Here is a 23,235-nt window from a genome sequence, read left to right on the forward strand (position 1 = left end):
GGAATTTGAAAATGATCCTTAACTGAGCAAAAAGTGCCATGGAAGTCAGGGAAGTAACCTGAGAAGACATGGAAGCTCGGAATGGGAAATAACAGCTTTCAACAACTGGCTTCACAAGGACTATTAGCATTATCCGGCTGTAAGCATCGTTAACAGCAAAAACTGGTTTGGTTCAGAGCAGTTGGCATGGTGAAATAGATGTATTTAATAGGAGGGAACACAAATTTTCTGCCAATGATATATTAGCAACAATTAACATTTTTCTATGTGAAAATGTCAATCAGATTGTAAACTCAATAATAAATTTTTAGTATCCAATGGGCTGGTAAGACAAGAATGAAATCTGGTTGTGCTTTTTGAGATACTTTCAATGTTTTTCTCTTAGAGAACTTAAAGGCTATCCTAGCAGGTGGTAGCATCCTGGATATAGTATGGCAAATGTAAAAAAAATGATGCTGTGCCTTGCCTCTCATTGAGTGGGTTAGATGCAAACATGTCCCACCCCAGGTGTTTTCTCAGGATGCACTCTTCTGGAAATCATCTGTGTGGTTGATTTTTCTTAGCTGGAAAGGGAATTTCAACCCAGGTCTCCCACTTCTTTGCTAAGTAGACTTTTATAGGAAAGCTGGAGAGTGCTTCTCTGGTGATGGTTCTTTTGAAGAAGGAACAACACTGCTCAGTGTTCATAAACCCGTTATCCGGCTCTGCAGGTTGGGTAATATACATCCTCTTGCATTTGATGGTACTCAATTCGTAAGTGATGGATACTGTTAAATGAGATTACAAGCGAAAGGAGGGATCGCTGCGACAGTGACACACCCTCCCTTGCATTTTTCACAAATTAAATCTTGCTGCTCTCTGAGCTTCAATATGAAAACGTTGTTACTGATTTTCTGAGACCGTGCAAAGTGAAATGCAGAGACTAAAGAGCATCATTAACATTAATAATTAAAAATGAACTGCATTTTTTTATCTCTGGTCTGTTGTAATCCTCTGAGTAAAGGCCTGATCCTATGAGCAGTAGAGCTTCTTTAGTTTGCTGATAACGGTGCAACCGTGAGTGATAAAAGTTGAGCATTTCAGTCTGGGCACATAAACGACCAGATATTTCATTGCTTCTCAGAACCCCATGTCCTCATTCACTTAAATAAAAAATTTTATTCTTATATCTGTGACAAACTGAGGCATTTTACTGGCAAAATTCCTGCCTCTGACTATGCCACATGCTGCTCAAACATCTTCTGTATTATAGTTTCACTGGAGGTAGGTTACAACGCAGAAATATTTTTAGAGTTGAGGTGTGCATGTGTAGATCTCAGCTAGAGTCCCTCTGATTTAAAATATAAACATTACATTCATTCATTGTTCTCAACAGAAACTAAAGCAAAAAAAAAATATTAAAAGGGGTGAAAATAACAGTCTTGCATGATAGTAGTTTGCTAATACTATGAATCGATTCTTTCTTTATATGTCAGGTTATCATTTGTCTGCTATGAGAACAAAAAATGTTAATTTAGTTACTTCTTATTTTTAACTTTTTTTCCCCTTCTTTTAACAGAGCATTCAGAAGCTGGCTAGCCAATACTTAAAGAAAGACTGGCTTGGAATAAAAGCTGATGAACGAAGTGATTATAGGTAATTTAACAGTTGGATGTCTTGAAATGGCTGTCTTTATAATTTCAATTTGTATAATTATTTTACTTAATGAAACACTGCTCTTCTGTAGTTAAAAGTTATTTTTTAATTTGTTGTAGATCATTGCCAGTTAAAAATGAAGCTTTGTTTTCCACTGAAATTCTCAGAATAGTCTTAAATAGATACTTGTTCCTTGAATAATTTAGGAAGATTGGAAAAACAAAATGGCATGACAGGACAACTGTGGTTGTGCAGCATGTTTGGTTATTAGTGCTTGTATCTGAATATATCTTTTGATAAATAGCTTTCAGTTAGAGTAGTAAGCATGTGGATTTCTGCATAGGAAAATACAGCAACAGATTTCTTGTTAGAATGCCATTCTTCATGAAGAGCACATCTGACAGCAAGGAGGAGGCAAAGCAAGAAACAGTTGTTTACAAAACTTAGTTTCATTAACATAAAAGGTGGATCATAACATGAAAACAGAAAAGACTCAGTTACTGAAAGCCTCCTACCTTTGAATACTACCTCCTAAATATTTTGAGAAAGTTTTAAGATACTGTATTTTAATGTGTTCTTTGTATTCTGACACGTTTTATTTCACACAGAAAGAAATAGTTGATAGATTTGTGTTTTAGACTTCCAGTACCTTCACACCACCTGTGTATCTAAGAAGAAAGAAACCTAATTATCAGTCTTAAGTGTATATAAACTGCTCCCATAACACACCCTAGGCCCCTGCTAGCTGCAGTTTGCTCCCCACTCAGCAAGCCTTTCATGCCATCAGATACACCCACAGTGCCCAGAAATCTTCTCCAAATACCTGCCGCCCCCTCACTCCCTATGACCACGTCCTTGCGCTCTGCAAGCTCCAGCGACCTTTCCTTTCTGCCAGCTGCAGGGAGATCTTGTCACCTTTCCCCACTCTCCCTGCTCAACCTTCTCCTTCCGACTTGGGCACTTGGGAGCTTTTGTGGTGAATTACTGGAGTCCTGCAAAGCTCACTACACAGCTATGGTTATCTTTGGCACATTACAGGTGATGAAGGATCTACAGGTAGCCAAGGTAAAATTGATGAGCAGTCTGTAACTACCTGCCTGATTGCAAGATGCCTCAAATTCATGATCTTAAAAAAAATTGCCATCATCTGATCTGGCTCTGGCTGCTGCATTCTGTAGGGTCTCTTCCACTGGAGCTTCAACCAAAAATGTTCAGCCAAAAATCACAAAACAGGGACAAGAAGGAAAATGTTCGGTAATACTGTTTTTTTGGTAAAACTTTGGTGAAAATTTTTGTTTAAAGTACAGATATTTGCTAGATCAGCATGAAGGATTGCACTGTAGCATTACTCTTAAAAGCAGTCCCTGGAAGAATGTACGCTACTGTTATGTAAACGAACCTGTATTTTCAGTGTAATGCCTGGCCTCCCTTTCTTCTTTCCCCCAATGTTTCTGTGTTTCATTATTTTAGGAGCATGTACTCGGTTTGGAAGTCGCTTTTAGAAGGCACGATGCAAGTGGCCCAATCCCGACTCAATATCTGTGAGAACTATAAAAACTTAATTTCTGAACCAGCCAGGACTGTACGGTGCTTTAAGGAACAGCAGTTGAAGAAGGTATTCGCGCTTTAACAAGTTCTTTAAACTTTTTGTCATTTTTATTTGTAAAAAGTGGTGATTATGAATCTTTTAGTATGGTACTTCTAAAATATGTAAATGCTTTTCAGTCTTTTCCTATGGATGTTGTTATAGAAGTAATATAGCCAGCTTGTTGAAGAGGGATCAGAGTTCAGAATTACATTATCTGAAATGAAAATTGCTTGGAAATGATTCTTTTAGAATACAATACACAGTAGGTCAAAACTATCTCTGCAAATCTAACATCGTGCTGTGGCAATGACATTGGATGGGTTCTGCAGTGACAATTGCGAGTGGGTTCTGTGAGAATAGGCTCTGAATTTTAAGAAAAGGCCTATCTTAATTAACCCTGAAGGAATGACTTGTGAAGTCTTCAAGATGTAGAATACAGGTTATCCAGCCACCCTCCTGTAAAGGTATTGCAAGTAAGTGTTCTAAAAGCTGCTGTAATTACTCTGTTAATCCGTGCAAAGAAAATGGCATGGTTCAAGGGAAAAAGTAAACTTGACATGCATTTAATTGGTTGTTGAATTTGAAAGTCATTTAAGAGGTCTCTATTGCACCCGCTTAATACAGAATGTGTTTCAAATAAAAGGCAGTGTTCCATCTGTTTCCATAAGGCAGTAAGACATGTTTTACAACTACAGTGATGTGTATTTATGTAAAGCGAAGTACTCTTCATATTTTAATTATTTTGCGTTTGTGTTCTGTGGATTTCACTGGAGTGAGGAGAAAGCCTCCTGTTTTAATAAGTGAGCGTAGTTTACACAAAGTCACTACTGCACCAAACATACATGTTTGGAAGTATTCAAGAATGATCTTTTGAAATGCTCACTGTCTGGCTTGGGTGAAACGTAACATAAGGGGGGAAACAGAAACGGTGGTGGAACAGACTTTCTCAGACGTTAGTTGGTAGTTGTAAATATTCTTACCATAAATTATTGTTGAGTGTTTATTAATGTCATCTCTGGGCTTAATTTGAGGTTGGCTGAATGATCCATTCAAGGTAAAAGACAAAAACCCCACCCCCAAACAACACACCATTTCAGTTTTGTTTGCTAAAGAGTGGTGACAACTAACTGTAACTCGCCTAGTTAGAGGCTCTAGAGAAGCATTTTGTAAAATATTTGGCTACAAACTTTTAAATAGATGTATAGCATAACATGAGCTCTCAGTTTCTGAACAAATTATTGTACAGCTCTTAGAAGCACGTGCAATATCTGTTTTTGTGGAGGAAAAATGAACTTTATTAATGTTATTTTATTGTCCTCTGGAATTTTATTTTCCTGTGAAGCTTTCCAAACAACACTGTAACAATTTTATAGTATCATAACTGGGTAAATAATCTTATTCTTCTGCAAGTGCTGATAGTTCAGTGTTTATGAGTCAGGAGCAGAAGTAGGGACCACTTCCTTAAATTTATGTAAATGATAGAGGTTCCTTTTTTTCTGCATTTTTGAACTAGCGGAACAAGTTATGACAACTATCAGGGCAGTACTTCAGGTTCAAAGTATTCTAACAGCAATATACTTTCTCTACAATGTGAAATAACCATCCACTTGGTGGTACTAATTTTCCTCCACGAGAAATTTGTTGTTTTATACAGTGCAATCTCTCACCCTTTCCTTTGGATTTCCAAACAGGTAAATAATCAGTTACGTTAACCTCCATCCAGACACAAGCTTACCAAAACTGAAATTCAGAGTTAGTAAAATGCTTGTAACATTACACTGGAATGGCCATCTAAAACTGAGCTTCTGTTAAAAGCAGTGTCCTCTTCCAAGATTGCAGTAGGTATTGAGTTGCTCTTGATGAGAAGCCATCTTTATTTTCCAGATGTTTCTGTAAACCTTTATTTCCTTGACTTGATAGCATATAAAAACTTCATTTTTATGACTCATTTTAATACTAAACTGGAAAAATTCCAGAAAACCTCATCATAATTCGCTGAAAAAATTGCTAAATCACAAGATCTCTGGAGCAGGGGTAATAAATGGTCTCTCCTGTAGACCATGCCTGAGCTCTTCAGAGAACCGATCCCCGGCTCTCCCTCAGCAGCTCTTGGACGCAGACGAGAAGGCTGTTTTGAGGGCAGCAGCCCACCCCCTGCCGTTATCTTTCCCCAGAGATTTTGTAAGCTTATCTCATAAGCGATGTGCGGTTTCATACTTTGGCCTTGGAAGGTAAGGCAGGGAACTGCAGTGTACATTCATCAGGTATCTTCAGGAATGCTGGTGTGGCCGCCGTGCCGACATTTGCATGGATCTGTATCAGAAGACTGGAAGGCTAATAGAATAAAAACAGTCTGCATGGAGGCAACGCAACCAGCAGCCACCTCTGTCAGCTCTCTGAAACCGATGTCTACCCAACCCAAACCCCCTAAATGGCATCCAGTCTCCTGACAATTTTTTATTCTCCAGAGATGCAAAAGCAAGATTATTTTATGGTTTTCAAAAGATCATGTTAATAACTGGGGTTATTTGATATTTTAATTTTTTGATGCCGGCAGGATACTTCAGGGATCAAAATACTGATTGCTGTAGCAAAAAAACCCAGTCCTTTTGAAATTATTTTAGGTCTCTGTCAGCTGTCCAATATATACGGATTTTTCTGCCTTTCATTTGTCAATCATACACTCAGAGGTCTTAAAAAAACCCCAGTCCTGCCTTCCACCACTCCCCAAACCACCCACCACAAAGCTTACCTTATAGAGCCCATTGCTTTATTGGTCTGCACACATCAAATACTGGATTTAGTGTGAAGTTACATGAACTTTTATGTACTTTATAACCAGTAAGGAATTTGACTTTTTTAGTGAGAGCAGAATTGTGTGGTGGGAAGACGAGCAATTTCTATTGACTGAAACAAAGAGAGTTTTTTTTACAGGTGGCTGGATGTTATTTTAACTATTGTTGAATTCTGTGAAATTAATGTTAGGTTGTTGCGTAGCATCACCTTATTAATCTTGCAGTGCTTGTAAAGTAAGTTACATGCATTAATAATTCAGTTCAGCAAGTGGACAACATGGGGCACCTTAAGTGAGAGGAGCTGTAGAGAGACTTTTTACAAGGGCCTGTAGTGATGGGACAGGGGGAACACCTTTAAGCTGAGAGAGGGGAGATTTAGGTTGGACATGAGGAAGAAACCCTTCCCCGTGAGGGCGGCGAGGCGCTGGCCCAGGCTGCCCAGAGCAGCTGTGGGTGCCCCATCCCTGGCAGGGCTCAAGGCCAGGCTGGACGGGGCTGGGAGCAGCCTGGGCTGGGGGGAGGGGGCCCTGCCCGGGGCAGGGGGTGGGACTGGCTGGTCTTGAAGGTCCCTTCCAGCCCAAACCCTTCTGTGATTCTATGATTCTGTGAAGTTGGGCATGTGATAACGATGTGAAAAGGGGTGGGAGCTTGGGCCTGGTCTTTGAAGGAGAGAAATGCAAACTGAACAGCCAGTTGGTTTCCTTAAGCTGGCTTGGGGCTCTGCCTCTTGAGCATTGCCTGGAGCCTTCATTGACCACATCTAGCCTGTACTGTCTATAATAATTAAATATAAATGCATTGAACTATCACTCTTCCATATACTTAAGCTACTTCGGGTAAAAGAAAACCTTTGCAAATCTCTTCAAAATTAGTATAATTCTCTAGACATTGATAATTCACATTTGTTTTGTTAGGTAGATCCTTTCTACTTAACATAGATCCTTTCCCAGAAAGTTATTTTTTTTTGAAGCTGATAGGATGTTTGGAGAATTGCTGAACATTTTGGTAATTGTTGTGGGTTCACTGTCAGCAGCTCAGCCCCATGCAGCTGCTTGCTTACTCCCCTGGAGAGAATCAGAAGGGTAAAAGTGTAAAAACTCATGAATTGAGATAAAGACAGTTTAATAAGCAAAGCAAAGCAAGGAATTTCTTCACGCCTTCCCATGGGCAGGCAGGCGCTCAGCCATCCCCAGGGCAGCAGGGCTCCATGACGCATGGCAGTGACTTGGGAAGACAAACACCATCACTCCAAACATCCCTCCTCTTCCCAGCTCTTATTGCTGAGCATGACGTTGTAGGGTATGGAATATCCCTTTGGTCAGTGGGGGTCAGCTGTTGCAGCTGGGTCCCCTCCCCGCTCCTTGTGCACCCCCAGCCTGCTCGCTGAGGGGGGGTGGGGTGTGTGTGCGTGAGAAGCAAAGACCTTGCTGCTGTGTAAGCGCTGCTCAGAGACCCCCAACACGAGCCTGTGTTGTTTACACAGTTTTGATCACAAAACCAAAATACAGCACCATATTACACAGAAAGTTGACACTCTCCCAGCCAAAACCAGTACAGTAATTTTGCTGCTATTCCTTTGAATATAATTTTTTGACATTAAAGTGTGGTAACGCTTGTTGGGTTGTATGGAAAATGAATGGAATTATTTTCACTCCTTGGCTAGCTTGCTACGCGTTTTAAGCCTCTAGGTTTTCTTTGTGGACAACACTGATAATCTGATTTGTTGCATTTCTTATTTGTTGGAAAGCTCTCAAAAATAGTTGAAGAAAAACGAGCTCTTAAAATAACATTTATCACATTGTTCTTGTCGCTGTTGTGTTTTGCATGGTAGCTTTTGTCTTACGTTTTAAATTTCAGACAAGGAAAGATTAATCATTTTTGTATCACCTCCAGTAAATTGCCTTTGGATTTTTCCCAGTTGTATTCCAATTATTTCAAATAATTACCTCATCCAAAGCTTTCAGAACTTGTAGGTTTAATTTGCAAGTTATCATTGAATTTGAATAGTTAAACAGCAGCAGAAAGAAAGAAAGAAAGAAAAATGCGGTTTTATGTTCTGATCAGCTTTAAAAGAAAGGCATGAATAATTGACCATGAATGACTTGGAGACCGTGTTGTTCCATATAAAATGTAATAAAGGGTAGTAAAATGATGATGATGGTGTTATTTGGGTGCAAAAAGACATTAATGTTTTGCTTCTTGAATGCTTTTTATCAGTGCGTGGACCAGTTGACAAGGATCCAAGCTGAATTACAGGAGACAGTAAAAGATTTAGCCAAAGGCAAAAAGAAATATTTTGAGACTGAACAGATGGCTCAAGCAGTGCGGGAGAAAGCTGATATTGAGGCCAAGTATGTTTTTGTTATAGCATATGTATAAATAATTGCATGTGTATAAAGTAGATTTGTACTTGTATTAGTTTTTACACTTGATATTATTTTAGAAGGGAGATAATTGCTTTCAATGAACTTATGCCTTTTTTTTTTTTTTTTCCATTTTTGCTTATATACATTTTTGTAACCATTTCAAGCACGCTGCTACCCTGATAGTAAAGTGTAACTTTTTTTAGGCTGGGTTCTTTAGGAAGGAAGTTAAACTAACTGCTTTAATTTGACATTTTCCAAGGACAGTGTGTGAGCTGGCACTCTTTTTGGTATTAAAGGCTGCTTGCCTCATTTTCTCTCCACAGCTGTCATATTTGGTATCAGTCCATTTCAAGGGGGAGAGGGGATGTGATGCTGTTTTCCATTTTTCAAGATAAATTTTTGAAACTTTAGGGTTTTATGCTCCTTGACATCCTAAAGAGATTGATTTCCTTCCTTTCAGGAAAGCAACTCACATGTTTTCAGTTTGGAGTTTGGCCTGTCTTATGGGAGTTTGCCTCACCTTTGTTTGCAAAATTATTTATTTTTTTAGATTTATTTTTAGAAATCACTCAGAATTGTTCTCAGGGAATGAAAAGAAATTACAGTTTCATTAGGGGTTTTTTCTGTCTTTCACTTTATGAGGGCTCGATGAAAATACAAACTTTAATAAGATTACTTTCGTCAGGTATTATAGGTAAAAAAGCTCCAAGAAACAAACCAACAAAGCAAGCAAAAACTTGAGGTTGGGAATTTGGGGATAGATTCATACTGCAGTATTGTACAGATTAAAATAGCTATTTACTTGATTTTTTTTCTTATTTACTTTTTACGCCACTGTCTTCCAAATAGCTAATAAAGTCCTTCTCAGATTTCTCTTTCATTAATCCAGTTGTGAAAATCAGAATAGTTCTGCTTTGAAAAATAAGTGTGTGTACTCGGGTACTCCTCCAGCTTCCTAGAATACAATTTCTAATGATTTTGAATTAATATTCCTTCAGATGACCAGCAGTTCAAATTTTTAGCACTTTGTGTCTAGAGGGCTAACTCAAAATGCATCAAACGCTACAAATAACCCAAGTTGCAGCCGCCACCCAATTTCCCTTTCATGATGTATTTAAATTTTGTTCCAAAATCAGGGTAGGCTGTGTAAAAGATTTCAGAACATGCAATGAAGATACCATTGATGTAGCTCAGCATGTTTAGTAATATTTTCCTTGATTGTTAAACTTTACTTAATGTTATACAAATAAAAATGAACGCATAAAAAAATTATTTAAATTAAAATCTTGCAGAAGTGAAGTGCAGTGGCCTGTTTATCCTGTACTTTTGTAGAAATGGTATAAGACAGTAATGCATTCTGTTAATTTCTGTTTTAGGTCCAAACTTAGTCTTTTTCAGTCAAGAATAAGCTTGCAGAAGGCAAGTGTAAAGGTGAGTGTAAGAAAAACTTACATTTTGCTGCTAATTTCACGTGGCATATGACCAGAGTTGTCTGGAATTTAGAGATGACTGACATTTCAAAATTATATTGTCAGAACAAGTGATACAAACAAGTGCGAAGAACACTCTTTGAGCAGTCAGAGTGCAGAATCACATATGACCAAGTTTGCAAGGAATTTTTTTCTAATGGGAGCTATAACTGTTCTTTGAAGACCACATGAGAAATTACCGCTGCATGAGAGAAAAATACGTTAGAAATCTCTTTACTTTAAGCTATTTATTTTTATTTATTTATTTATCTACCTTAAGCTTTACTCTTAAGCTATTAATCCCTTAAAGTTTTGACTATTAATACATACATATGCATGCTAATTTACTATTAAGACATGGTTTTGTTGTTTAATTTCTCATGAGTACCTATCTCCAAACTTTCATTTCTTGTTGTAGTTAAAAGCACGACGATCCGAGTGTAATTCCAAGGCTATCCATGCAAGGAATGACTATCTTCTCACTTTAGCAGCTGCTAATGCACACCAAGATCGCTATTATCAAACAGACTTAGTAAACATTATGAAGGTAAGGAAGATGAATTATGTATGGGAGTTGGGAAGTGTGAAAATGTAGAAAGCAGAATGGGTGAAGTACAAGATTTCGGGCTGCTTTGCGACAGCAATGTTGAGGTTTCCAACATGCTGCAATATATGAGAGTGCAGTAGATAGATCCTGCAATAGTTTGCAGGAATCTTGGTACCAGTTATCAAGCTCCAAAGCTAAGCAGTCACCTTTATTATTTAGTTCACTTTTTTTCTGAAAAACTCACTTGAATAAAGGAATCAAGCTTGTAAAACTAGGACCTGTATTTTCCTATTATGGTTGACCTTAAGCAAGCTGGAGAATTTTTAGTTCTTCAGTAGCGTATCACATAATCCTTTTTTTGTATCCAGTTATCTGATCAGAACATCTCTTTATGGTATGATTAATGAATATATAGTCATTAAATACCTTCATTTCAAATGATGAATTTTAGAGAATAGCAAATCAGCATTGCTGTTCTCACACATGGCAGCTTGCCATATCAAGCTGAGAGTTGATACTTGAACTCACAGGAAATTACATACTTAAAAAAGTTTAAATATGATTGCTCACAGGTTGGTTTTTTTAAATACCATCTTAGATTTACTTAAACGTATGCTATTCCTGTATCTTAGAATTAGTTACAGATAAATTGTAAAGTTTGTAAAATCAGCTATTTAAAGCTAATTCACACTTTATGTAGTTGAATTTTATATATTGATGTTTTCAAAGTTTTATTTAAATTTGCTACATACAAACTGTTTCCAGGTGATGCAATCAAAGCGACTTCGAAGTCTGTAATTTGCATTTAAAATTGCTTTATTGAAGAACTATCACTGTATTATAACAAATCACTGTATTATCAGCGTGCTTTGGCATACCGGGAGGAAAAAAATACTGATATGAAAAGAAGGTAACCAAAATAGAAAATGAGAGCATCAAGCGAGGCCTCCAAGGGCTTCGTATATGTAATTCCATTATATCTTGACTAAGTTAACTACTCCTCTGGCAATATATGCATGCCTCTTAGAGTAAATCAGAGCTGTTCTTATAAATTTGTTGCTGTGTCTAGTGTCTGACTTCCTGGAAGGCTAAATCAGTTCTGGGTATCTCAGAGGCAGTGCAGGTCTGGTAGTCCTTGAGGCAGCAACCCTGTCTTTGCTCTGTGTGTGTGTGTGTTTGTGCTTTTCTATTAGTAAAACATGCTGACTAAATGTTTAGTACATGGAAATTATTATAAAATATTTCCTTATAATACCAGAGATAAAATTATTAATTGATGCTTACATAAGATAATTCCATGCTTACATGCATAGTTGGCTGCCATAAGTTAATGCTTTCACTCTGAAGTAGTGTCAGAAGTGAATTTATTATGTTCGCAACAAAACAAACAAAAAGGACATTTGAAATAATAAAAAAAAAAGAGCAGATAGCCCAGGTAAAATTGTGACTGGCTCTGGTGGACTATGGCTGTTCTCATCTCAGGGCACTGCAACATAATTCCTGCAAAGGAATTCTCGTTTCCTTTGTACGTCTGGTTGCGTTTTGTGTGTATTATGAGCTAAGCACATAGTGAACTAGACAGGATCTTCATCTCTTTGAGTTTCCATAAACATTTATGTCTTTTGGATGGTGTGGGCTTTCTGTGCTGTGAAGTCAGGAACCCACAGATACCCCAGGAGCGTGGAGGTTTTTATAATTTGCAATAGAACATCAAGGTGAAAACCACTGAATAATTTTTGAAAGGCTGAAAAATACAATAATGGAAAACCAAGTCATGCTGGTGCCATTCTTCTGCATGTGTGCTGTTGTCCATAGGTGTTCTACATGCATGGGATCCAGTTGCTAAAGTCGCTGCTGGTCTACGGTGGTTTGTTTACCCGGTTACTGGGCTCCGTCTTATCCAGTCCCTTCTTTTGTAGAACTTAGTATGAATCTTTCTTCATAGTGAGCTTTTTTTTTTAATATGGAAGCATCTCTGTGCAGCCTAGTCTATATAATAATTTTACTTTAAAATTATTTTTAAAATAAGCTTTACTGAAAACCTATGTTGAAAGTACTTTCATCGAGCCAAGTTACTTTGGAGGGAAGTGACAACATTCAGGGTTCTTCTGCATCTCTCGGATATTTATAGTAGTTGAGTCTCCTCATCAGGTAAACAACTGTGTTCTTGATGAAGAACTGTAAATGTGGTGGTTTTGCACTGTTACTCATGAGCAGAAATACGTGGGAGTACACCCACATGTCTTTGCAACAGGCTCGTTCTTTGGAGTAAGGGAGAGAGTAAGTCAAAGACAAGGTCTCCAATTGAAATGGCTACTGAATGTGTTTTAGAGGAGGGGTTTAAATCCTCAGGAAAATCAAGTGCAGTGTGTCACTGGGCTCCAGCTGCATTCATCCAAGAGCTCTAAGGTAAATTCAAATGTGAAACTGCGTAAATACAAACAGCAGTGTGTAATCTGGTACTAAAACCTGCCCCAGTGCCAACAGAATGCAACAAGTGTGTCCCAGCCTTTGCAAAGGGATCCGGGAGGGGCCCTGTGAATTCTAGATGAAGAAATCCAATTCCCTACCAGGCAGGGTGATAAAACCAGTGCAGTGATGAGTGGAGGCAGTTCACATGCGGGTAGGTACGATACAGTGGGAACAATCAACGTGAGTTATTTTGAAGAGGGAAAGCATCCTTGAAAAAGAGATCTTGAAGGAGTCAGTCAGCCTGGGGATAAGGGTGATTCATCTGATTTGATGTCTCGAATTTGCCGGGAGCTCTCAACAAACTTCCCCCTCAGTCTCTGCTTACGTAAAAGAAGGAAGTTGTTACAGGTAGGGCGGTGAGGGTTTTCTCATAGCTTAATAGCTGATGAAGAGATACAGAAGATGTAGAATTAAAGTTAATACTTGGGGTTTATAAGGGAAGGAGATTTGCTGGCAAGGTTCTGGTTTCTCTCTTGCCTATCTCCTCATTCTGAGATGTGTGTGGAGACCATGCTGTTTAAAGTACTGAGAAAATTATTATTTTATTTAGCATAACAATTTAACATAAAATGGAGAAGGAGCTGAAGAGAGAGGTGATGATTTGAAGATGAAGAATATAAGCATTATATATGAATTATAAGCAAATGTAAAGCTTTATGACCAAGAGATGTAGTAAGATCTTGACAATTTTGGGTGACCAGGCAAGAAAATGGCACATGAAAATAACATTTAAAAGAGAAAAGCAGTCAGTTGGGGAGAAAATTGTTGCCTACAGAATAAAGATCTCTGCATAGCCATTGCTGTTTATGAAAGAGATACTGGAACTGGAAAACAAAGCGAAGGATAGAGAAATGGAAACTTCATCTATTAAACATTCTAATTCTTCCTGTAGGTAACAACACCGGGAAGGGAGGTATTCCCAAAGGGTGTCAAAACCCCTTCTAGGCAGCGCAGTTCTTGTTTTAGTAGGTTGAGTGGCAGTGTGACCCAATATACGTTACGTGTTGTAATACAGCTGTAGTGGCTAAACTACATATAATAATAATATATATAATAATGTTGATTTATGTGTTGAGATTGACATTCTAAAAATGTGCCTTGTATTAGTATATATTAGTAATTCCTTAAATACTCCTGTAGTGTGGCCACCCTGCTCTCTGTATTTCTCCATTTAGCTGCTGTTGAGCTGGTAACACCTTCTGTTTGAACTCTGCAGGGCTGTCCGGGTTTCTAAATCACATCAGGTCTCTCCTTAAACTGCTCAGATTTTATCTGCCTTGCAGCACTTTTGGAGTTACTGCCTTCTTGCAGATACTCAGCTTCTTTTGTTGGTTCTTTCTTGACTGAAGTGCTCAGACAGACCTAAGCATTCCTGAAAAATTCACTTCTCATGCCAGCTGCCCTGTTCGATGGCAGACTGGAAGACTGACTCCTGTAAGGAGCAAGTAGGGGTTGTTGAGCAGAATCACTGTCATCTCAGACATCATAGGAGTTAGTTATTTGGTGTCTGCTCTTTCAGGATGAGCTCTGCAAATCGTTTATCTCCACTCTGTAGACCAGGTGAGACTCCTGTCACACGCACCGTCTGTATAGTGAGATGTGACTCTAGTACCAACTGAATTAGTTTGTTTGAAATCAGGTCCGTTACCTCACCTTTTTATCAGGGAAACTATTTTTGTATGTGGCAGATAGGTACGTTTTGAATTATTTTCAGTTACTGAATGTAACCTGTAGATAAATCCTTTACTTAAATAATACTTCAGAATGTGACTTGTTTAATACCTTCAGATTTGAAAAACAGACCACCCCACCTTCCCTGCCTTCAAAATCTCCCTGCTCCTCACCTTAAGTATCGTTTTACAATAGAGCCATTAGAAATCATGTGGAAAGTGGAAAGAAAGTAATTTTGTTCCGTTTTTAAAGACAGATCTTATATATCCTTTGTCTAGCATGGTTGTTTTAAGTGGCATTTAGGTATAAAATGATGGCTGTTTGGTACTGCTTCTTTGGAGTACATCAGTATGGATTTCACTAAGAGTCGAAGCTTTCCACGTTTTTCTATTTAGGTTACCCAAAGATGATAAAAACTTTAACTGATAAATAGTAGATTGAAATAAATAAGCTGATTTGGCTGTCTTTTGTTAGCTGTTTTCTTCTTGTATTAAATTCCTTTTTATTTCAATTTGCTAAAACCTAGGTCTTACTTAGTGACATTTGATCCAAAGGTGGCAATTTGTGTGACTTGACTTAAAGAAAGCTCTTCTGTGCACATTTAACCAGGTTGTAATTTTATAATTATGCCTTCAGTTTTCTAGTACCCAGCTGTCAAGAACTCTTTTGCTACACATGTCCCTTGACTCCTACTTAGTGAAGAGGGCAAACCAGTGATTATTACAGGATGTGCACATGAAAGGTTGGTTGTTGCATCCTGTGCAACTTGAACTGAACACTGACGGGTGATGTTAATGCATACCTTGGCTTGCCCACAGCCTAGACAGTTGTTTATTAGCAATAAAATCCAACAAAAGTTCATAGTATTGTTAAGAGAAAGGAGGAGTGGTGATATTTTTGCAGTAGCAGCATTCATTTATGCTTGTATTTGTGAAACTAATGTCAGGAAAGCATGTGTTGTGGCTGAGAGACACCTTGAGTTACTCCGTGTTCAGAAGAAGCCAACGTGGATTTTGTTCCTTGTATGTGACTCAGAAATGCTGCTGTTGTGCTGTCCTCCAACAAATGAATCGCCAGTATACATCGTGGCCTTATTTAGTTTTCTGTAATAACCAACAAATTGACATTTCCACTGGCAGGATTCCTGGTGACATACAGCTTCTGATAATTTTCAGTAGTTTAGAATATGTTACTTTATTTTGCAATATTTTTATGTAGAGGAGAAGAAATTACTCACTTTGTTATGTTTGTAACTGTGAAAGCCATTACAAACAAAACAGGGATGCTATGAAAGAAAATACAAAATGCTTCCAGCATTTTTGAAAGAATCAAGAACTGGTTTCTACAGTGCCATCCTGGTTTACCAAATACTACACTAAATAAGAAGCAAAACAGCTCTAGATCTCCCTTTAGCAAAGAGTTTAATCCTGTTTGCCTTTTTCTGCATCTGTCCTTTATGTCCAGAATTTACATCTGGACATAACAAAGTTATGCCAAAGACCCAAGCTCTGCATTTCAGTCTCTGTAGTGAAAATAAAACAAAAGCCTAGACTAAAGCATCGTGAATGTTTTATTCTTTGCCAGTTTCCTGACAAGCTGCTTAGGAGCAGTTACCATCACCTGATTGCTAAGGTACAGCCGGCAAATGCTTCGGAGCGTACACTGTCTGCCTGGTGCTCGGGCATCTGTGGAGGTTTAAACTGAGGTCAGAAGGAAGTGTAAGATGATGGGTGAAGCAAATTCAGGGCTGTTTTGATACCTGACTTTTTAGAAACTTTATTGTCATTGCTTTTCATTGTGTACTGCTCTGCTCTGTTAAGGTCCTCTCATGAACCACCTTACAATATGACTTTGTAAAGCAATTTATAATGAGGAAATGCCGATCTAAAAAAAAAAAAAAGGGGGGAGGTGTCACGACCATTTGAAATTGTTCTTAGATTATTTTTAGTAGGAAGAGAGAAGTAAAATTTCAATTTATTTCAAAGTTTATGTTTTTATAGATGACACAAGGGTCATCTCAGCAGCTTACTCCATTATAGTCAGTGGCACATGGGTGCACATGTGCATGTGAGTCATGGGGCTCAAGACCATCTCATCTGAGCTTCACATAAACCAATGTCTTTGAGACAAAGTAAAATATTTTCATAAACTACTTTATTTTGTTTCTGTGGTACAGTTTCAAAATCTGTTGCTTTCAAGGATTTCCCTTTTAATGCTTGTACTTCAAAGTTGATATCTTTAAAGAAAATCTGACTTAAGATTTCAAAAGTATTTTGTAGAGCTGGGTCATCAGTGGAGCTTCATGGCTGATGCCAAACATACAGTCACCTTTGTAGCTATAGCAGTCCTGAATGGTATAATTGGGTATAATTAAAAACAAAACAAAAAAACCCAACCAAACAAAAAAACCAAAAACAAAACCAAAAAACAAACCACGACACCCCACAAAAAAGAAATCCCACCAAACAGTTGGCAGTCACTACTGATCCAAACGTTGGGGAACATACACAGATACTGACGCTTTTTTTTATAAACAATGAAAAATTACTGATAAGGTGGAAAACAGTAGCAGCAGGTATTTCTAAATAAAACTGCTTTTTTTAAAAAAATGCATCATACCTAGTGTGGTCTTTAGTGTTGAGGACTGCATTGGAGGAATAGTGTCAAAAGCTAGTGTGCTTTCTTATTTTTTTGTCTTTGTGGTTTCAGTAGGGGTTTTGATATTGTTGTATTAGTCATCTTTTATGTGTTTTCTGTACTTTCCAGTTTGCTTGACATGAGGAAATGCAGCTGTATAATTTGGCTCTTACTTTTGATGAGGGTTCTTGTGGGGAAATGGCAGTTTTAAATAGAAACTTCATGTTAGGTAATTTCCCCGGAACAGATCTTCACTTACGCAGGGGTGATAATACCAGGACATGTTGCAGCATTGCTTTGTTAATTTGAGAGATCGGTTTTTAAAATTACAGGTGATGTGTACCGTTTTCACATCCACGCCTGTTTCTTAGCACTGTCTTGTAGAGGAAGGGATCTGTCTGGCTCCTGAGGAATGAGCTGGCAGTCATGGGGATTAAGGTGAGTTGGGGCATTACAAGGGAACACCAAGAGTGAGTATAGTACCGGGAACACACAATGAAGAAGGAGATTCTGAGAAAAAACTCGAGTTTGCTCAGCCTAAGAACAGAAAGGGACATATTAACAGTCTGAGTGATCTACAGCTGCGTCGTGGGCACATGTGGAGAAGACTGAGTCACTGCCTCAGGCTTTTCTTTTCAAGGTGATGGCACAGTGGGAGGCGCACAAATTGAAACCCAGGAAATTAGGATTAAATGTAAGGGAAAATTTTTGCTTTCAAGGCAATCTCACAGAAGCAGGGGCTCAGGGAGGGGAGAAGCCTCATACCTTAGTGGCATTGAGAACTTGACACAGCCTTGAGCAGCCTCATCTATTTGGCCCTGCTCTGAACAGAGGTTGCACCGCTATCACCCTTTCAACCTAAATTATTCTATGATTCCATGAAATCACATTTTCTGTTAAGAAGATTCTGCTTGGGAACCCCTAACTTCTGCTTTCTGGGCTTTTTTCTGCCATTAACTGGAGTAACTGCATGGGTCAACAGAACTAGAATATTCATGTTTTGATGAACCCTGGTTTTTCTTTAATAGCGTTGTTGGGAGGTTTTGTGAAACTGAGTTGACACGTGTGTTTCAGTTTACTGAGCACTTTTAATGATCATTTGAAACAAATGTAAATACAGACTCCAAACATGACTCGCACAAATGAGATTCAGCTGAAGCTGGCAGTGTGCATAAAACTGACCCAATATTGAGGACTTGGGGGTTTTCAGTTAGTAATTTGATTTATGCCCAGAAATTAACAGGATGTGTATGGCAAATGGTTCTTTCCTCTGGTGACTCTATTTGACTTGAAAAGTAAGCTGACATGTTAGCTGAAGGTCTTAAATTGTCTCAGGAATGTTACCCTAGCAGTGGTTGGACACTGTGTGTCCTGTATAAATAAAAGGTTAACATTTACATGAGCGCATATTTCTGTAGACTGGAGAACAAGCAGGACCAATATTATCACTGTAAGAAATCATTCTACATACATGTTATTGTTTTATGCTTTTTAGAATGATTTGGAAGCACCCAGGGAATTACTTTTCTAAAATGGAGATTCTGTCCTAAATGAAAAAATAGCATTAAGATAAAATAATATTGAAGTCACTAGAGGTTTCCATTTTCTTCTATAAATCTCTTCTATTAACTCAGTACTAGCTATTCTTTTAAGATCCTGTAATACTCCCTTTAAAATGTAGAGGGAACTTATGTAAGTGAAAGAACTATTGTTTTACTTCCCGTTCTTGTCAGCTGTAAGCCACAAATATTTTGTAATTACAATTAAGCCAGCCATAGATTGCATTATCTACAGTATCAGATGGGCACAGTAACTTTCTTTTACAGACGGTTGATGAGTGTATGTTGCTTTCTCATGTTCATTCCTATGAATGGAGGATGAGTGAAGGGAGGCGGTTGCCCAACACATGATACGAGTGTTCCAGAAGATGCTCATTGTAGACTTCACAATAGCTGGTACCGTGCTGTTTTCCCTTCCAGGGACATCAGTCTGTGTGCCTACGTGCACGTAAAGCTGTGGGGAAATTAATTGCTTTAATAAGGCCCTGTTTGTAGTGCAATTAAGGATCCACGTAAATTGCTAAATAATTAATACAAAATTGTGCTCTCTTGTTTAGGCTTTTCCTTAAATGCTCATGTATCACACTTCCCAGTTGATACCTAAGTGCCGCTGCGGAGAACTTCAGCTCCTTCATAGTCTTATTTTTTGAGCATTTATATTCCAGCTGACTGTGAGTAAACATGTACAGGGAAGTGAAAAGAGGCCTCCCACTGGAAAGACAACCACTTCTGGTGGTGGTAATTTTGTCAAAATCACAAGCAAGGGAAGTTTAGAGGGCCTGAACAATAAGTGGTACTACCACCACTAGCTATAGTAGCATCTAGTATTTTCAGTTTCAAATGCACTGCTCATACCGTGAAAGGTCACATTACTCATCACGCAGCCTTTCCAAGCTAACTGGAGACAAAGTAGTGGATCGGAATCCCAACTATTTCTGTCATACAGATGAAAAACTGAGTGATAGTCACATTTGCCTGATGACATTCAGCTCTGCGTCACCTTTGTTTTAGCCTCAAGTTAATTCCTTGTTTAAGCGTTTGGTCCATAAAGGCTGTTTATTTCCAGGGGGGCTGGGTATTTATTCCTCCGTGGGTGAGGAGTGTAACGTGTAAAGACAAAGCATAGCAAAGCCTAATATATGTCAGGGCAACTTAATTATCTTCAAACAATAATCATTTTGCATGGGATAATAAAACTATTTCTTGATAATCCTTCTGACTTGTCAGTGAGTTTTCCTTTGGCATTTTGACAGAAATAACTTTAGAAAAGGGTTGACAGTGGAGAAATACAGTGTGATTTTACAGATGCTCATGAAAGGTATTTCCTGTATGGGAGGTTATGTCGAAGAAGTCATGGATATATTTATATGAGACAGTTAACAAGAGGTCGGTAGCATTGTTGCAGTGGGTGGGAGTGCCTTGGGGAGGGATAAAGAGAAATTATCAGTGATGCAAGCTGAATGCAGTGCAGTAGAACAAGGATAATTACTTGAAAGCCAAAAAAATTTCCAAATCAGTGCTAGGAAGACGGCACAAAGAAAGCACTGTAAGGGTTAAGATCAGGAAGGAGGTACTTAACAGGAATCCAGGTGGTCTTGTTGGGAAATCTAGTTGAAGGAGTTAAGGAGTTAACAGAAAACTTACAGACTTTTTTGCTTTTAAAGATGTTATGTAGAAACCGTTTAGGATTTGAATGGGGCTTCAAGATTTTTTCTGTCAAATGTCATAAAACTATTCATTTTGAACAGGAAATGAAACTTTGCCATCTTGTTTCAAAGCCACGCTGTAACACAATGAGAATGGTTCCCGAAATACTCGGCTGTGCCAGAAAGCAGCGTGCATGCCTTCAAGTAGCCGTGCAGCTAGCGCGGAGAAAGAACCAAACTCAGGAAGCACCTGGTGTGCTCCGCTTGGGAGGCAGGTGGGGCTACATTGAAAAGATTTAACTAGAAACATGTGACATTCCTATTTTAGAAGTCATGGAGACAGACATCCCAAACAGATCATTCATGGGTTTTTGTTTGGTTGGGGGGGTTGTTTTTAGCAACTCCAGATTCACTTGAAGATACAAGGGAAGAGGTGTTTTTTTCCCCCTCAGCATTTTTATCTGCTATTACTTGTAACCACCCAATGTTTCACTGAGTTACCTGGAATTTACACATATTTACATTGAAACTAGGTGAAAAGCACATGTACTGCTTTTAAAATAGAATGCATGTGCCATTTGTTTGTCCTGTTAAATGAGGTATTAAACTGTAAACATTACCAAAACTGTGGATTATATGTATATATGTAAGTTGAGTGGCAGTCTGTAGGACTTCTCCGTATGAGAAACGAGCTGTCCTGTGCCCCCAGAGTGGTTATTGTAGGACAGAAGTGATAATGGAGTTGGTATGGAAAATACGATAACGTTGGATGATTCAAAGCGAAATCCAAAGGATTCCATGAACAACTGCTGCTTTGTCAAAAATGTCTTGCTGTCTTGCTAGGTATTTCTTTTTTTGATGAAACTTAGCCAGTATAGGTTGCAAATCGAAAGTGGTCATCTGGATGCAGTAGAGCTAGTAGCAAAGATGAGCTGCTTTTAATCCTCTAGCAAAGCTTCTACAAATGGTAGAAAAAAATTACAAGTGTTTGAAGCCTTGCTATAGATTTTGTGGTCTTCAAAGAATGTGGAAAGTGGTTTAGAAGGCGGCAAAACATGTTATAATGACCATCTTTTGATGCAGACTGAGGACTGATATAGCATAAACGGCAGGAAAAAACATTTCTGAGTGACTTATGAAGGAGGTAGAAGAATTAAAAGAAGGAGATAAGACCCAAAACAGCACAAGCCCAATAAATGTAAGATGGAAAACGTCACACTGAATTTGAAGCGTAATTAAATCCCAATAGACGTTATTGGGAAAACGGCTTCTAATCTATTATTTTTTTTGCATCTCAATGTCACCCTGGAGCGAGGCAAACCTCGTAAGAGATTTTTCAGAGTTGAGAACGTTTATGTAGGGTTCAGCTGTCAAACTTTTTATCCTTCCAGCTTCAAAAGCTTTGCTTCTCTGTTGCAATGTAAGTCCGTTTGATACAGTGGTGTTCGCTGGGATGGATGGATGGAGTTGAGGAGCTGCTCGGCAGTTCTCAGAGCCTGCGTGGACAATGGCTGTTTGAGCTGTCGTTTTGGCACGGTCTTTCAAAAACTTTCTTGCCTTAAGATCCTTTTCCTGCAGCTGAATTCTGGGCTCGTGCTTGTGAGCCTTTACGGGTCCCGTGGCGTGCAGCGCGCATTCAAAAAGCAGCGCACAACATGGGGTTTCGGCTCCTTTTGAGAGGTCAGTAAATAGCTCAGGGCTCCATCAGCCATGAATGGTATCAGAAGAGAGAACTGTTCCTTCCCTGTGAGCTGCTCTGAAAGGAAAAGAACAGAGCTGATCCAGGCACCGCTGGAATTAGGCCACAGAAGGGCATTAGGAGGCAAGAAATTCCTATTCAGTATTTACAAATTGCTAGGGAGATAATTGATTGGAAAGCTGGCCGAGAAGCTCAGTCAACGGAGGAAGAGGAGGAGGGGGCATCCTGCAATATGATTTGTCCATCTACCTGCTGGTTTTCATACAGAAAAAACCCTCCATAAATCCCATCTGTTCAAGTTGTCATCTCTGCTAAAAAGGTTTTATAGCTAGGATAAACCCCCTCATCGTGGAAGGGAAGCAAATGTTCCCCACCAGTATATTCATTAGATCTGTAATGCAGGAATAGTGTAGTCCAGCTGAACAAGGGTATTATTTTATAATGTTTTACAAATTATTAAAGCACTGAGGTAACTGCTTATAGAACGTGAATGCTAATTAAAAGAAATGATGTCTCTCTGGTATACCCAGTGTTGCCCATTGTTAACGGGATGAACCTGTTCAGTGCAGCTCAAGAGTTATGCGAGCTCAAAATGATCTAAAGATACTGGGAAAATATCTGAAAGAATCCTGACAATATCCCGATTTTTGAGTGCCTAAATTTATTGGGAGAAGCTACTTTTGCCTGAAGTATAAAACCGGGTGTGTGGAGATAGGTAGAAATTGGGCTTTTAGTTCAAGCTAAAGAATATTAGAAATAAATTTTTTAAACTGCTCCTATTAATTAAATTGTTCATTGTGTTCTATTAAACCTTAGAGATAATGACTTAATTTAGTAGATGAGAATTCACTTTAATAAAAGAGAAATTGAAAAAGATATGGAGTCCTAAGGAAAAGGTGGATAAAAAGAAGATGGCAAGTCTTGAGTGAGAAGCATCTTTTTTCTAAGTAAAATCTTCAAAAATATTTGTGACTGTGTGTATACCCAAATGATTTAACAAGTTTTAATAGCTGACCCACTTCTGCATGCTTCGCTGTCTCAGCGGGCATTCATTCAGCCGGATTACTACGGTGTATTTTTATGGTATGCATATGTGATTTCAGGTACAAATATCTCTATTTAAAATACATGTATCAACATTCATTTTCAGT

The 23,235-nt window shown here is 38.5% G+C and overlaps 1 protein-coding gene across 3 annotated transcripts in view; it reads left to right on the forward strand.

Annotated features, from left to right (window-relative positions):
* Positions 1 to 23,235, forward strand: part of FCHSD2 (FCH and double SH3 domains 2) — a 163,538-nt gene that overhangs the window by 86,123 nt on the left and 54,180 nt on the right. For all 3 annotated transcript variants that reach the window (XM_056327911.1, XM_056327913.1, XM_056327910.1), the window contains exons 4-8: positions 1,559 to 1,635; positions 3,106 to 3,250; positions 8,236 to 8,369; positions 9,761 to 9,815; positions 10,272 to 10,400. In XM_056327911.1, coding sequence (XP_056183886.1) covers positions 1,559 to 1,635; positions 3,106 to 3,250; positions 8,236 to 8,369; positions 9,761 to 9,815; positions 10,272 to 10,400 — 540 coding nt within the window. The remainder of the gene's footprint in view (positions 1 to 1,558; positions 1,636 to 3,105; positions 3,251 to 8,235; positions 8,370 to 9,760; positions 9,816 to 10,271; positions 10,401 to 23,235) is intronic.

This window comes from Falco biarmicus, chromosome 2, assembly GCF_023638135.1.
Source record: "Falco biarmicus isolate bFalBia1 chromosome 2, bFalBia1.pri, whole genome shotgun sequence".
Taxonomy (NCBI): domain Eukaryota; kingdom Metazoa; phylum Chordata; class Aves; order Falconiformes; family Falconidae; genus Falco; species Falco biarmicus.